The sequence below is a fragment of the Mastomys coucha genome, chromosome X (assembly GCF_008632895.1).
Source record: "Mastomys coucha isolate ucsf_1 chromosome X, UCSF_Mcou_1, whole genome shotgun sequence".
Classification (NCBI taxonomy): domain Eukaryota; kingdom Metazoa; phylum Chordata; class Mammalia; order Rodentia; family Muridae; genus Mastomys; species Mastomys coucha.
In genome coordinates, this window is record NC_045030.1 from 130,326,310 (window position 1) to 130,339,823 (window position 13,514).

The 13,514-nt window shown below is 43.4% G+C and overlaps 2 protein-coding genes across 8 annotated transcripts in view; one reads left to right on the top strand and one right to left on the bottom strand.

Annotated features, from left to right (window-relative positions):
- Window positions 1–1,049: 1,049 nt before the first annotated feature.
- The window catches only part of Slc25a53 (solute carrier family 25 member 53), a 54,907-nt gene continuing 42,442 nt past the window's right edge, over window positions 1,050–13,514 (bottom strand). Inside the window, exons 9-10 of the mRNA XM_031376749.1 lie at window positions 12,328–12,440; window positions 1,050–3,567 (exon numbers count right to left, since the gene is read on the bottom strand). Coding sequence (XP_031232609.1) covers window positions 2,616–3,567; window positions 12,328–12,440 — 1,065 coding nt within the window. The 3' untranslated portion in view covers window positions 1,050–2,615. The remainder of the gene's footprint in view (window positions 3,568–12,327; window positions 12,441–13,514) is intronic.
- Window positions 11,766–13,514, top strand: part of Zcchc18 (zinc finger CCHC-type containing 18) — a 4,011-nt gene continuing 2,262 nt past the window's right edge. The window contains exons 1-4 of one of the 7 annotated variants that reach the window (XM_031368504.1): window positions 11,766–11,873; window positions 12,539–12,714; window positions 13,097–13,151; window positions 13,322–13,469. The gene's annotated coding sequence lies outside the window, so the exon portion shown is untranslated. Of the gene's footprint in view, window positions 11,874–12,387; window positions 12,767–12,832; window positions 12,895–13,096; window positions 13,152–13,310; window positions 13,470–13,514 lie in introns of those variants that run through there. The other 6 variants (XM_031368488.1, XM_031368471.1, XM_031368514.1 and 3 more) reach the window with 6 other exon arrangements.

Genomic DNA, 13,514 nt, shown 5'->3' on the forward strand with positions numbered 1-13,514 from the left:
TAACTCCAGCCTGTGTCAAGTTGACACACAAAACCAGCCAGTACATCTTGGAAGTTAGACATAAGCATAACTAGCTGCTGTTCTAATTTTCCTTTCTTTGTATGAGTATGTATTGTACTTCCTTGGATCGACAAGCATTGATATCCATCGGGATCCATGGAGACTTGGTTCCGAGACTCTCTGGGAATACCCAAACCAGTCCCTTCTGAAGTCCCATATTTTCAAAAATTGCATAATTGCTTTGGCATGAAACTTCCCACCCAATATGTTTTATTGTTTTATTTTTAGTCAGGTTTATTTTTTCATTTTGTTGGGAGGAGGAGGAGTTGAGTCATGATCTCATGCAGCCCAGTTTGTCCTGGAACTATGTAGCCTAGGGTGGCCTTGAACTCCTGATCCTCCTACCCTCACATCCCCAGGAAGGGGATGACAGATATATGGCACCATGTCCTGCTCTATCCCATACATTTTAAATCATTTCTAGTTTATCTATAAAATCTAATACAAGTTTAAGTGCTCTGCGATTGATTGTTATACAGTGTTGTTTGAATGTATAACAAGCAAAAGAGCTGCACAGGTTCAATACATATGCAATTCCCACCAAAGATTTTCTATCGATAATGCAAAGATGTAGACTCTGCAGGTAAGAAAGACTAAGAGTACTGTCTCATCCCACTCATATTTGGAAGTTCATCTGCAGCTCTTCTGGAAGGCAATTTTCTGTTGACCTTCTTGGTAAATAAATACTAGTATTCTTATGGCCTACAATCCTGACTTTAATTCCTGTAGCATTCAGTGATGAATTCTCATCACCAGACAAATGGGTCATTATAAAGGACAATTTTGGTTCAGTGAGGAGGTATGGGTAGAGTAATTTATCAGGGTATCATGTATGAAGCAAGAACTGCAGCACATGCCATCTTGGGAACACTCAAAATTCTAGAGCTGAAAGGAGTAAGGCAGTTGTGCAGTGTGATTCTGTCTGTGCAGTTTTTGTGCTAAAGTTGTTATAATCGCAAGCATGCTCTACATACCACAAACTCACTAAATATTGTAGTTGAACATAATTTTATTGTCATTGTTATTGTCATTGGCATCATAATTAGCACAAAACTAAATCCACTATTAAAAGAAAACAAACACATCCCAAAGGCAGGTGTGTTGTTGACAATGAGTCAGTAACATTATCTTCATGTAATAGGGATAGCACCCTGAGGATAGAAACCATATCACAGCTTGATAATCAATTCAATAATTCATTCACCAACTTTATTGAGCACCTAGGCACAATGGAGGATTTAAAAATGCATACAAGAATCCCTGCTTTCAAGAAGTTTACAGACTAGTAGGAGGTATTGAAGAACAGCAAGAACATCAGGACCACATGGGACCCGTGACATAATGGGATCAGTGCATGTTGATGAGCTGCTAAAAAGGATATCACAAAATTAATGTCACATTCAGTTTGAGGATAGGGGATAGAAAAGGGGCTCCATCCAGACAGTGGCATCAGATCTGGACTTTTGTAAATTGGAGGCCTTTTATTGGGAGGAGGGCAGTGCAAGTGGAGAGAGCAGTGTGGGGTAGAGTATGGCCTTGGGTAAGTTCATGGAATGTTTGAGGAGTAAAAAGCACTGCACTTGGCTGGCTTATGCAGTCCGTGAATGTGGGGTAATAATATGCAGAAAGTTATATGGGGTCCATATTGACAATGGCTCTGAATGGCAGGCTAAGATTATTACTATATAGCTGTGCACATCAACAGAATTAGGGATTAATTATGAAGAGATATGTTCATGCTAGTTCCAGGTTTCTTATAGAAACTTAAATGGTTTGTAGGCAACATAATCATATATGCATATATATATATGTATATATATATACATATATATATATATGATAACACCAAACCACCTACAGTAATATTTTTCTCTATTTGGCATGTAATTAAATTAATTAAATTTCTTGCTTCAAAGCCTTTTTTCCTTCTATCAAGGCACCAAATGTTTTCTCAGTCCCATGTTCAGCATCATCAGTTCTTGTGGCATCTGATGGGTGGAAGTGAGCCTAATCTATGGTTTGTAATCAGAGCAGATACCCTGAAAATGGGACACATAGCTTGAAGTGAGAATGGCTGTGGTCGAGGCAGTGAGACATGTCAGTAAAATATAGGCATCTTTGAAGTTATCCTCAAAGTCTAGTGTAGTTCATTGAACTTGGGAGTTCCACTTAGTTTGGCCAGAAGGACACACAGAAGGACCCTAGTCTTACAGTACTGAGCAGAGTCGTCTTTTAAAGTTTCCTCTTATTTAAAAAAAAAAACTACTCCTTGAAGGAATGACATTTAATCCGGGCTACAGCTTATTTAAAGGCTTATTTAAAGGCTCCAAGTTCTGAGATTACTGAAGCTGTGTATAAACTAGGGAGATTTTCTTTGACCAAGGAATCCTGGCAGGCTTTGTCTGTGACTAACAGGTGAAAAGTTAGGAGTTTCTCCCATGCGGTGCCAGTTTATAGATAATGGTTGTTTCAGGTAACCAAGCCAAAGAAATATACTATACACAACCAACAAGGAAAGGTTTAGAAGAAAAAGACCATAGCCGCACATCCTTTAGTCAGTCTCTCATCTCTTTCTTGGTGTGAGCCTTTCTCTGCAAGAAGTCATGGATAGCAGTAGTGAGACCCCATGTCACACTGGACCTGAGAACGATCAGGGATCCTCCTCTATAAATCAGCAGGATTTTTCTACCTCGAGTGTCCCACACATCTTGTGCAGAGGCCCACAGGCTTGGCATTCTCTGCCAACCAATATGAGACTGCATATTGGCAACTAGCACAATCAGAGGGTACAGAATCAGGCAGGTGATTGTTCCATTGACACTACCAGACACCAAAGCAGGAACCCAATGGGGCAGGCCTTGCCTTGCCAAGCCATCCTGGATAGGATCCTTGAAGGAGAAATAGAGAGCACTTCCCAGGCTGTTTCTGACAAGGACTGGCCAGAAACCCCGATAATAGCCCAGTGACAGCCTCCCCCAAAGCCCATAAGAATTGAATTCCTTGAGAATGCTGAAGGTGCTAGGGAAGCAAGCTTGCTTTCGAGCATCCTGAAGCACATTCTGTACTCTTTCAAAGGGGCTGAGTGCTATAGCTTCTACTACACCTGACATGAGCCCTGCAGTCCAGCGCTGTCCGAGGGAGTGTGGCCCAACCGGGGAGAGAAAGCACAGCAAGCTATCATAAGTGCCAAACAACAGAGTCCCTTGGAGGGTCTTGGAGAGAAGAGGAGGGTAGATGCCCCGGTAGAAGTACTGAGGGCCTTCGTGCCAAAGCTGTCTCACAGCCTCTGACACTGCCACAGCATGGATCTGCTGCCGGAACACAACCTTATAGATAGGAAAGGTCAGGAAAGTAGACATAAAGTTGGAAATGGCCCCAAGGGTGTAAGCCTGTGACTGCCAGCTTTTCTTTCCTGGAACTTCTGCTCGGGTCCTGTGTTGAAGCTCCTTCCCAGCAGAGTTGCTCTGCTCCTCCATGCTGAACACAACTGGACACAGATGGATGAAGCTAGTAAGAGGAGACAAGAAGTTAGGCTAACCATTTAAATGTCTTGACAAGGTTTTTCCTAGTTTGGTCTGACATCGAACTATGAAAAACTTGGGTGTCAGGAAACACTTTTAACAGTTTCCAGAACAGACATGCCCTTAGGGAATTAATAATTCATCAACCTTAAATGAAAATTGTAATTCATTTCCCTTGATAGTGTGTGGTACTCTGGTGACAACGTAAAACTCAAACACTCAAAGAATTATAACTAAGAATCATAGAAATGAGGAAACCTAGTACCTTCAATTCTTAACTACAAAACTTAGAATTTTGAAAATGTCCTTGCATGCATATACAAATACACCCACCGAGGCTAAAAGAAGACATTGGCTCTCCTGGAGTTCCAGGCAGTTTGAGTCACTTTGATGTGGGGCTAGGAACTGAACCTTGGTCTTCTGCTGACCTGTTGCTTTGGCTCTTACTACCTACTGAACAAGTTGTTTCTCTCTTTCCCAAACTACATTTGGCCATGCTATGGGTTGATCCTAAGGCTTTGTGTGTGCCAAGCAAGTCTCCAATCAGATTCACAGCCTCCACCCCAAAAATTTCGGTATGTGTGTGTGTGTGGTATATGTTTGTTAGTGTGTGTCTGTGTGTGTGTGTGTGTGCATGTTTGTGAGGATGTGTGTGTGCATGCAGGTGTACGTGTGTGTGCATTTGCATACATGTACATGGATATGTATACTAGTATAAGCTAGAAATTGATACTGCTTGTTTTCTACGGGTCTCCAACTTATTTTTTTGAAATAGGGTATCTCATTGAACCTGGAACTCACTAATTAGGCAAGAATAGCTGACCATCGAGCTCCAGAGATCTTCTTATTATTGCTGTCCCAGCTCTAGGATTGCATATATGTGCCACCATGCCTGGCATTTCTGTGGATGCTATGGAGCCAAGATTGGATCCTCATGCTTGTAGAACAAGCGCTTTACTGATTCGGTCTTCTCCCAATCAAAATGTTTTTAAAGGTATTAAAAAGTTGCAGTGGGGAGCTTTCTTTCAAAGTCAGTTGTAAATTTGGGGATGAGAACTTCCTCTCATCTACCTCTGTAGCTTCCTGCCCAAACTATCGCTGTCTTATGACAACACCCTACTCCTCCATAGTTGAAGGAAGGGAGGAGCAGCTGCTTCTGGAAGTTCCTCCATGACATGACGCTCAGCACCTGGTAATTTTCAAGTTTTACCTTTTATATGTATTGCTACAGAATACAGCAGGGCTTCTCATTTTTGTGCTCCACTGACACTTGGCGCAAGATCGTTCATTATGTTTACTGTCTGTTTTAGCCACAGAAGGATGTTTATTGGAGTGCCTGACTACTACTCACAGCATACCAGAATCACAAGTCACGTTCCACATATGTAAGAATCAAAACAGCACCATCAGGGCAAGTAGCTCAGTTGATAGAGTGCTTTCCCAGTGTTCGTGAAGCTTTGTGTTTAAGCCCTATCATCATATAAACTGCACACAATGGTGCATATATGTAACTCATCACTAGGAAGTAAAAACAAGGCAATGAGGAGTTCAAGACCATCCTCAATTACATATCAAGTTCAAGGCCAAGTGGGAAAACATGAGACACACACACACTTACGAATCTTAAGACATGGAGTAGTAGTATTAGATGCAATTTGGGGGCCAAGACACAAAAGGGAAACTTACAATCAAGAAAGAAACAAGATGCTGGTCGGTGGTGGCGCACACCTTTGATCCTAGCACTTGGGAGGCAGAGACAGGTGGATTTCTGAGTTCGAGGCCACCCTGGTCCACAGAGTGAGTTCCAGGACAGCCAGGGCTATACAGAGAAACCCTGTCTCAAAAAAAGAAAGAAAGAAAGAAAGAAAGAAAGAAAGAAAGAAAGAAAGAAAGAAAGAAGAGCTAGATGTGGTAGCACAGACCTGTGGTCTAAGCTACTTGGGAGGCTCCAGTTAGAGGTCACTTGAATCTGAATTCCAAATCAGCCTGAGCAATATAGTGAAACCCTATTTGGAAGGAAGGAAGTAAGGGAGGAAGGGAGGGAGAGAGGGAGGAAGGGAGGGAGGGGGAAGGAGGAAGGGAAGGAAGGAGGGTCTGAGAGGAGAATGTGCAGCAGTGGCAGCTGTCATGTCTGGGAAAGGAAGCCCATGGCTGTTCAGGTACAAACAAGGAAGAAGAGAGCACATGCTGATCAAGACAGAAGACAGAAACAGGAAGTCTAGCCACAATTGTGGACAGCAAGTTTTACAGAGAACCTAGAACACTGTGGTCTGTGGTTATGGTTCACTTAATAAGACAATGGGCCAACCAGACTGAGGCCCCGAATGAGGAGTCGAGGCCAGGTGCTACATGCAGGCTATCCAGCCTTCCCTGGGACTCTGCACTCACAACTAGCCTTAAGAGTGCTTGTCCTAGAATCACCCTTCTTGGGTGGCCCTGCCTGGCCTCAGCCTCTAGTCCTAATCCATCCCTACCCCCACAATATCATTTTTTACCCCCCCTTTACTGAAGCCACACTCATTTCTTGGTAATGGAGGAGGCTCACCCTATTGTGTTCTGCCCATGACTATCTCCCCTGCTCCCAGCACTTCATGTTGTCCTAAAGCCTCAGCCTCCTTCACCTTCAAGGCCAGGAAGGGGAGTAGAAGGCCCTGCATTCCTGAGATAGAGCTTGCCAGGGCCAAAGGTTCAAGGGAGGGACATTTCTTGCATCCATATAGAATAATCCTGGGTACCTGGCAGTTACTTCCGTAATTCAGGAGCCAAATGGAGCCCCTCCCCTACCTCTTCCTGCCTAGGTCAATCAGACCTCTAAATCGACAGGAGCCTGGGACATTCCACAGCTCTCCCTTCCAAATCTCACCTTGGTCTTAATAAGGACAATCGATGAGATAAAAAGGTTTTCACTTTATCTAACCCTGACTTCAGTAACATTCCAGTTCCTGCTCTCATTTTTATAAAGATGTGTGCATCACTCCAAAAGGCAGTGTGGCTTAGTAGGAGGAAGATGGTTTGGCACACCCACATTGTAAGCTCTGGTTCTGTTATCAACATTTTATAGGACTTTAGAAATTTAATGACTTCTTGGAGCCAGCCTCTTTTACTTTAGTTATAAAATTATCAGGCAAGGAAAGCTGATCTGTCAGCATCCCACAAACTGTATTCTGTCACAAAGGCTCAGATGTGAGAGATTTTGTGCCTGTGGTTGATAATGGCATTGCACTTTTGTACCACAAACTCCTTCTACCATTTATGCCAATACTTTTGAGGGATTAAAAGTGAACAGTAATTAAGAAGCACCATACTTTAAATATCTCATACATCATTTTATAACTCTAATTACTTGTATCTTACCCAGGGAAGAAAGGTTATGTTTCTCTTGTGAATTTTTCTCTTTAGATATTTTGGGGAACAAATAGATTCAGAACTGATTCTGCCTTCACTGCTTACATAGCTGTGTGATCTGAGAGAAGAGCAGAAAAGTTGTCTCACATACTTCAGCTCCAAAGTGGTGACAATAAGATCTATAACACAAAAGGCTGATAGAAAAATTAGTAACAACATGAAATAAAGTTGCCAAAAACCTACGACTTGGTGACTGTATGTTTTAAAAGTATCCAAAAAGATTACTCCCAACATCATTATCTGTCTTCATAGAGTACATGTTCCCAAAGACCAGCTAGAGCCAGATGAAGTAGCATGCTGGAATATATCCACTGTTCCTATGGAAGTCAGGGAGTTTTCTTTTATGAATTCAAAGGCTCAACGTAACCCTCCAGGAGAACCTAGCACCCTAACATTGATTTCAAAGTATTGGATGGAGAAGGGGCTGGGAGGCTGCCTTGAACAATTATCTAAACTCTATGATCTGTCTCCCACGTCAATAAACCTAATCAAATGAGCCCATGGGAACTAAGACTTTCCTTGCTAGTCTAGTGAAGATAGGTATCATGGGTAGACATCCTATGATACCTATCTGTACGAATCAGCCCTGCATCTATCTGTTCATTTGGGGAAATTCTCAGCCAGTCCTTTGGTCAGTTAAAAAACACATAGCAAATCATCTTTTAAGTCATGGGAAAATCACTATGGAGCTAAAGATGGATTCACTACCTGTCCTCAAGGAAGTGGGAATTTAGCGGGGTAGACAGTTCAGCAACGAACTCACTCACACTGGAAAACAAAATAAAAATAACATTTAGTCAAAGAAGATTAAGAACAATTTATTTTACACAGGACAAAGAAACTCAATGCTGGAAGGATATGGACATGCATTATATGTTGTTTATGAAAATGTAAGTTAATACAGACATCACAAATATCAGTATGAAGGGTCCCCAATAAAGAAAAATAAAGTATATGCTTCAGCTATTCCACTCCTGAGTATATACCTCCTGGAAAAAATTCAATGGGCTTACCAAAGAGATATCTGAATTGTCCAAGTTTGTTGCCACATTATCCACAATGATTATTACAGAATCAGTGTAAGTATCAATTAACAAATGAATGGAGAATGAACGTGAGGTGTGTAGATTAGTAAATAAAGTATTACTCCGCTACAAAAAAAGAAAAGAAAAGAAAAAGAAAAAGAAAGAAAAAAAGCGAGTAAGCCGGGCAGTGGTGGTGCATGGCTTTAATCCTAGCACTTGGGAAGCAGAAGCCAGCAGATTTCTGAGTTCGAGGTCTATAGAGTGAGTTCCAGGACAGCCATGGCTACACAGAGAAACCCTGTCTCGGGAGGGAGGGGGAGAGAGAGAGAGAGAGAGAGAGAGAGAGAGAGAGAGAGAGAGAAGCATCCTATTATCTACAGCAGGATGGAAGAAACTTGATGCTGGATGCTGGGATTAGTCAGGAACAGGACTTCAAATATAGCATGCTTTTATAACGTGGAAACTTAAAAACTGTAGACTTGTAAGTAGAAGAGTAATTTGTTAGGGATTGGGAAGGTAGGGAGGTATAAGAAGGATGGTTGGATATGATGGTGCATGTTGTATTCATATAAGGCAACATTCCACTGAACCCCATTCAAATGCTAGAGATCTGCAAAAGTCAGGAGTCACTCTCTCCATAGGAGTTTTCAAGACTTCCCAGTGCACTAAAATGTGCCATTAATATGTGTTAATAAAAAATGTTCTCAGGAAAGAGGTGACACCAGCCTTAAATAAGTCACCTCTTGTTAGGGGGATATGTAGAAATAGGTGTTTTACACTGAGGAAGAGACCTAAAGGACAAAAACTAATGTTGGCAGGGATAGGTGCTTCTAAAACACTGGTTCTCAACTTGTGGGTCATGACCCCTTTTTGTGTTAAAGGACCCTTTCTCAGGGGTCGCCTAAGATAATCTACGTCTCAGATATTTATGTTACAATTCATAACCGCAAAATTTCAGTTATAAAGCAGGAATAAAAATAAGTTTACAGTTTGGGGGTCACCACATGAGAAACTGCATTAAGGGGTCACAGCATTAGGAAGGTTGAAAAACACTGTCCTCGAACATTATGCTTGGCCTTCACATCCATAGAAGACCGTCCCTGGCTCCCATAAGAACACCAGATGTATTCCTGCAAGGCACTTCATCTGTGAAGACAGAACAGCCTGTGGTGCTAGCCTCGTAGGTAGTTTAGAAAAACAAAATGAAACAAAGCAAAACAACAAAAAACCCAACCCTCCCAATTCACAGAGGCTAACACAAGGAGTCATAAAGAGGGCCATGTTTATTTTCCCCGCTGATGTATGTTATAGAGAACACTGTAGTCAGACAACCCTATGTTTGAGTTCTGCTCTGCCTTTCCCTGGCTTTATGACCTTGGCCAATTCCCTTTAATCCTCTGAACCTAAATATCATTATTGCTTTAATTTATATTTCTTTATTATTTTGGTGGAGGGGGTGGTACCCTGTGCTTGTGGAGATCAGAGAACAATTGGAGCCCTCAGTTCTCTTCTTCCACCCCATAGCTTTCCAGACTGAGCTCGGGTCATCAGGCTGAGTAGCAGTCACCCTTACCATCTGTCATCTCATCCCCTCTATCACTCACTATTTTTAAAGTGATTCTCATGAAGATTGCATGTAATCAAGAATATAAAGAGCCTGTGCTGTAAATTTCATTTTTTTAAAGTGAAGTGGTAGCAGCAAAGCTCAAATTATGACAAAACTAACATGCTCTGGCTGTATTAGGATCTTCTATTAGAGTGCTTTCTTTTATTCTGTTTTTTCCTCTTCAATGTTAGGATCAAAATCAGGGTTATTTTTATATACTAAGAAGATACTCTTCTGCTGAACTGCATCCCCAGACCTGCAGGATACATTTACATTTCCCCTCAAAATAGAAATGGAAAGTCCTCATGGGTTCTGCAGTTGGGCATCCCTGGGCTAGCATCCCGGTGGCTCCACTTCCAAGTAGTACAGCCTTATGCAAGCCACTTCACCTTCTTGAAACTCAATTTTCTATGCTGAAAAATGGTGTGTGATGCCTATGTCAGCAGGGGCTGCCAAGAAGTTTAAATGAAATAACCAATGGAAAGTTCCTGGCACAAAGGAGGCGTACTGCCAAAAGTAGCCACTATTATTTCGTCTGAAAGCTTTGCCTCCTAACCCTCAAGCTTTTAAGGTTCATTTGTCAAAATCCAAAAATGTGGTCTCATTAGAACCAGCCTTTGGTGCACACTCCCATCTACATGGCCTGAGATAAGAGATGTTCTGCATCCCAAAGGATTTTGCTAGTAACTTTGCTCTAAAACATTCTTGCTCCAACCTCTGAACCTATACATAATCCATTCTTCTCTACCAGGTGAACTGCCTGCCTCCTATGTACCTCCAATGCTCTCTACTTTACCCTCCATTGTTCCACCCTCAAGAGAAAAACATCAATAGAGAAGGTGCTTCCTTCCAAATTTGGATTGCCTATATAATTCTAATCACTACAATTGTAAATAAGAAGGCAGACAGGAATAGGTAAAAATCCTTAGCAGGTTGAAGACAAAGTCAATGGCAATTGCAGGGTTTCAAATGGTTCCTGTGCTTCCAAGCATCAAGAGTACAGTGCAAACCCTACAGGGGTCTCCTAGCCACCATCTACATGGGAGAAGTGTCACCTGCTGTCTAAGAACCAGAAGCAGGAAAAAAATGGAGCAGGTTTTCTAGCTTCCGGCTTCACGGCCCATTCGCTTTAGACAGCCTTGCATGCCGTTTCCATGGAGTTGCTCCTTCCTGGGGCCAGTGATGCCAAATCCAGCAAAGGAGAAGTCCCCTGAAGAGCTCACAGAAGGGCAACCTAGCAACCTAGCCTTGAGCCAGGAAATGAAAGAGCTATATCAGCGGCAGAGAGCTGTGGTGTGGGGGTTAAGTCAAATGGTGTTTTGTTTCTCACACTTCGTCCTCAAGCAGGTGTTAAAAGAGGAAGATGTTATGAACATTGTAGGGCAGTGAATGAGTCTAAACTGTTTGGAGGCCACAGGCCCATCTGAAAATTTATAGAGCTATGGTATCAGAAAAAAAAGTGGTCAAATTCTTTGCACGCAGTTTCAAGGACTTGAGGTAGGGACTTCTGCTCTGGGATTAAGTTTCATGACAAATAGGCTACGGACAAACATTTAAGTGGCAGACCCATTTACTGATAGCCTTCAGCATGGTGTGGTGTTTAGAACAGTGGTTCACAGCTTCTCTATAACCCAGAATCAATTATAGCAACAGGTAAAATACAAATGACATTGCTCATCCCCGCTCTGCAGTAAAGCCAAATCCCAGGACTGGAGTCCAGGAATGTACATTTCTAACAAAGCCCTCAGCAATGATTGTGTGGTAGCCAGCTGGGTGCCTATACTTTGGTTTGTAGCATGAATTCTGGATTGAGAGTCCTGCCTTCCTAATTTTAGGCAAGTCATCTCTGAGTCCAATTTCCTTTGGGGGGGGGGATCATACAGAAATGCTACTATTTTTATAAATAGTTTATTTTAGCATAAAACCGGGAGCAGAAACGTGCCTCAGTTTCCTCCTTGGTAGAATGCATATCATAAAGGTTACCATTCTCTTCTTTCCCATCTCTTCCCGACTCCTCTCATCAGCACAACCATTATATTAGCAAAGCTGCTGAGATAGTTTGTGGCTATGTATGTAGGAGTGAAAATGCTCACTCTGGGTAGCCCAACACTGGGCAAAGTGTTGGCATCAACACAGAGGAAAACGCTGGCATCAACAGAACGGCTGACGGAGGTGCAAAATCCGATGCTATTAGCTTCTTTGCTGCATGATACAGGACAGGATGCCTAAGCTCCTGGTGGCTCAGTTTTCTCATCTGTGAGTTGACATCAGTTCTTGGTCCTTAATTTTATGTAGCCCTATATTGGTCCTCGAATCCTCATTTTGGTTTTTCTCCGCTAACCTTTAATCTGACACTAGAAGGGGGGTGTTCAAAGGGTGTAACCCTTGAGGCTAGATGCCAGGGCTGTGGTGAGAGCTGTTAATTCTGTGCTTCCTACCCATACTGCCTAGGTGCTTACATCCTCCTCTCTGTTAAATGGGTACACTGTTACGTTTTAGCGCAAGACTCATGAGAAGAATACGTGAGATGTCCGTGAAAGAGCTCAGCAAATGTTATCCCCTTCCCCCCTATACAAAGGTGAAGAACTCTCATTGTTCAGTTGGTTTCCGTCCCACCTCGTGTTTAAGGCATTTGGTCGCAAAGCATCGGAGGGGAGCCAAAGCGGAAGGCAATAGGAAGAAGGGAAGAGAGGGGAAGCTGCAAACTCACGAATGAAATGTAAATGGGCCAGGTCCGTGAGTCCAAGCTGCACTTGACGCCGCGCCCGCTCCCGCGCCAGTCTGCCGCAGCCCCCTCCAGCAGGTTCCCCCCTCTGGCAGGCATTAGCATCCTGGCTCAGGCTTTGCAGGGAGGCCGCCCCTGCGCACCGCTGATTGGCCACGCCACTACCTTCGTCACTCTCTTTTGTCTCAATGGGCAGAGACTAAAAGCAGCCATCGCTGCTCTGCAGGCTGAAATTGAGGGCGGGGGCAGCTGCAGCTGCCTTGGAAACCGCGGCTGCGACTCTGCTACCCCTGGCTGGGCGACCCTGCAGAGAGCCTAGCCCAGACAGCTCAGAGGCTGAGACGCCATTCTTTCTTCTGCAAGGCCTAAGAGGTGAGACAGCTCTTCGCAGCAGACCCTGAGCATCCTCTGCTCATCTACGAAGGTAAAGGGAGGTGCAACCGCATAATATGGAGATGGGAGGATGAAACCTTAATATTTTGGGCTTCAGAATTGGCAACTTCGAGGCAAGGAAGTGAACATCCTAGCGGTTGGGCTATATGGTGGTATGAGGTGAGTTTCCTACCTAGGATTTGCCTAGATTGGAGAGGGGCCATTTTTTTTTTCTTTCTCAGAAAGGTAGGAAAGGACAATGAGAATGATTCACAATCCGTTTGTCCCTGAAGCCGCCCCCCCCCCCACTTTCTCTCATCTCTTCCAGAATAGAAATATAGAGGTGGGAGGGTATACGATTTCTCTTCTTTTTTCTCCATAGCAGCTCATCAAAGCCGATTTCAAACGTGAATTCTGTGTGACTGATTGCAGAACTGGTAGGCCGCTGTTTTCCCCGGGTGAAATGGATTGGGGGAAGGGTGGGCCCTTTTGGCTTTTATTCTGAAGGTAGGGTTTTTCCTCCTGGCGACAATGGCGCCTATGAAGGAATGATGAGACTGCTGACGTCTCAGACCCTCCCCCTCCCTTTCTTTTAGCTGTGGCGCAGTTTAGATTAGAGGCCCAGAATACCTGGATCTGAGAACCTGCGGTTAGAGATCAAGAGATCAACCCTACCCGGACAAGAACTATTACGGAAAGCACCTGTTGCAGAGACTTGATTGGAAATAAAGGTGGAAGCCAGCTTCTGAGCTCTGGTAAGAATCCTAGAAAAGGGGGAGGGGGCAGAGGGCGGGGGGGGG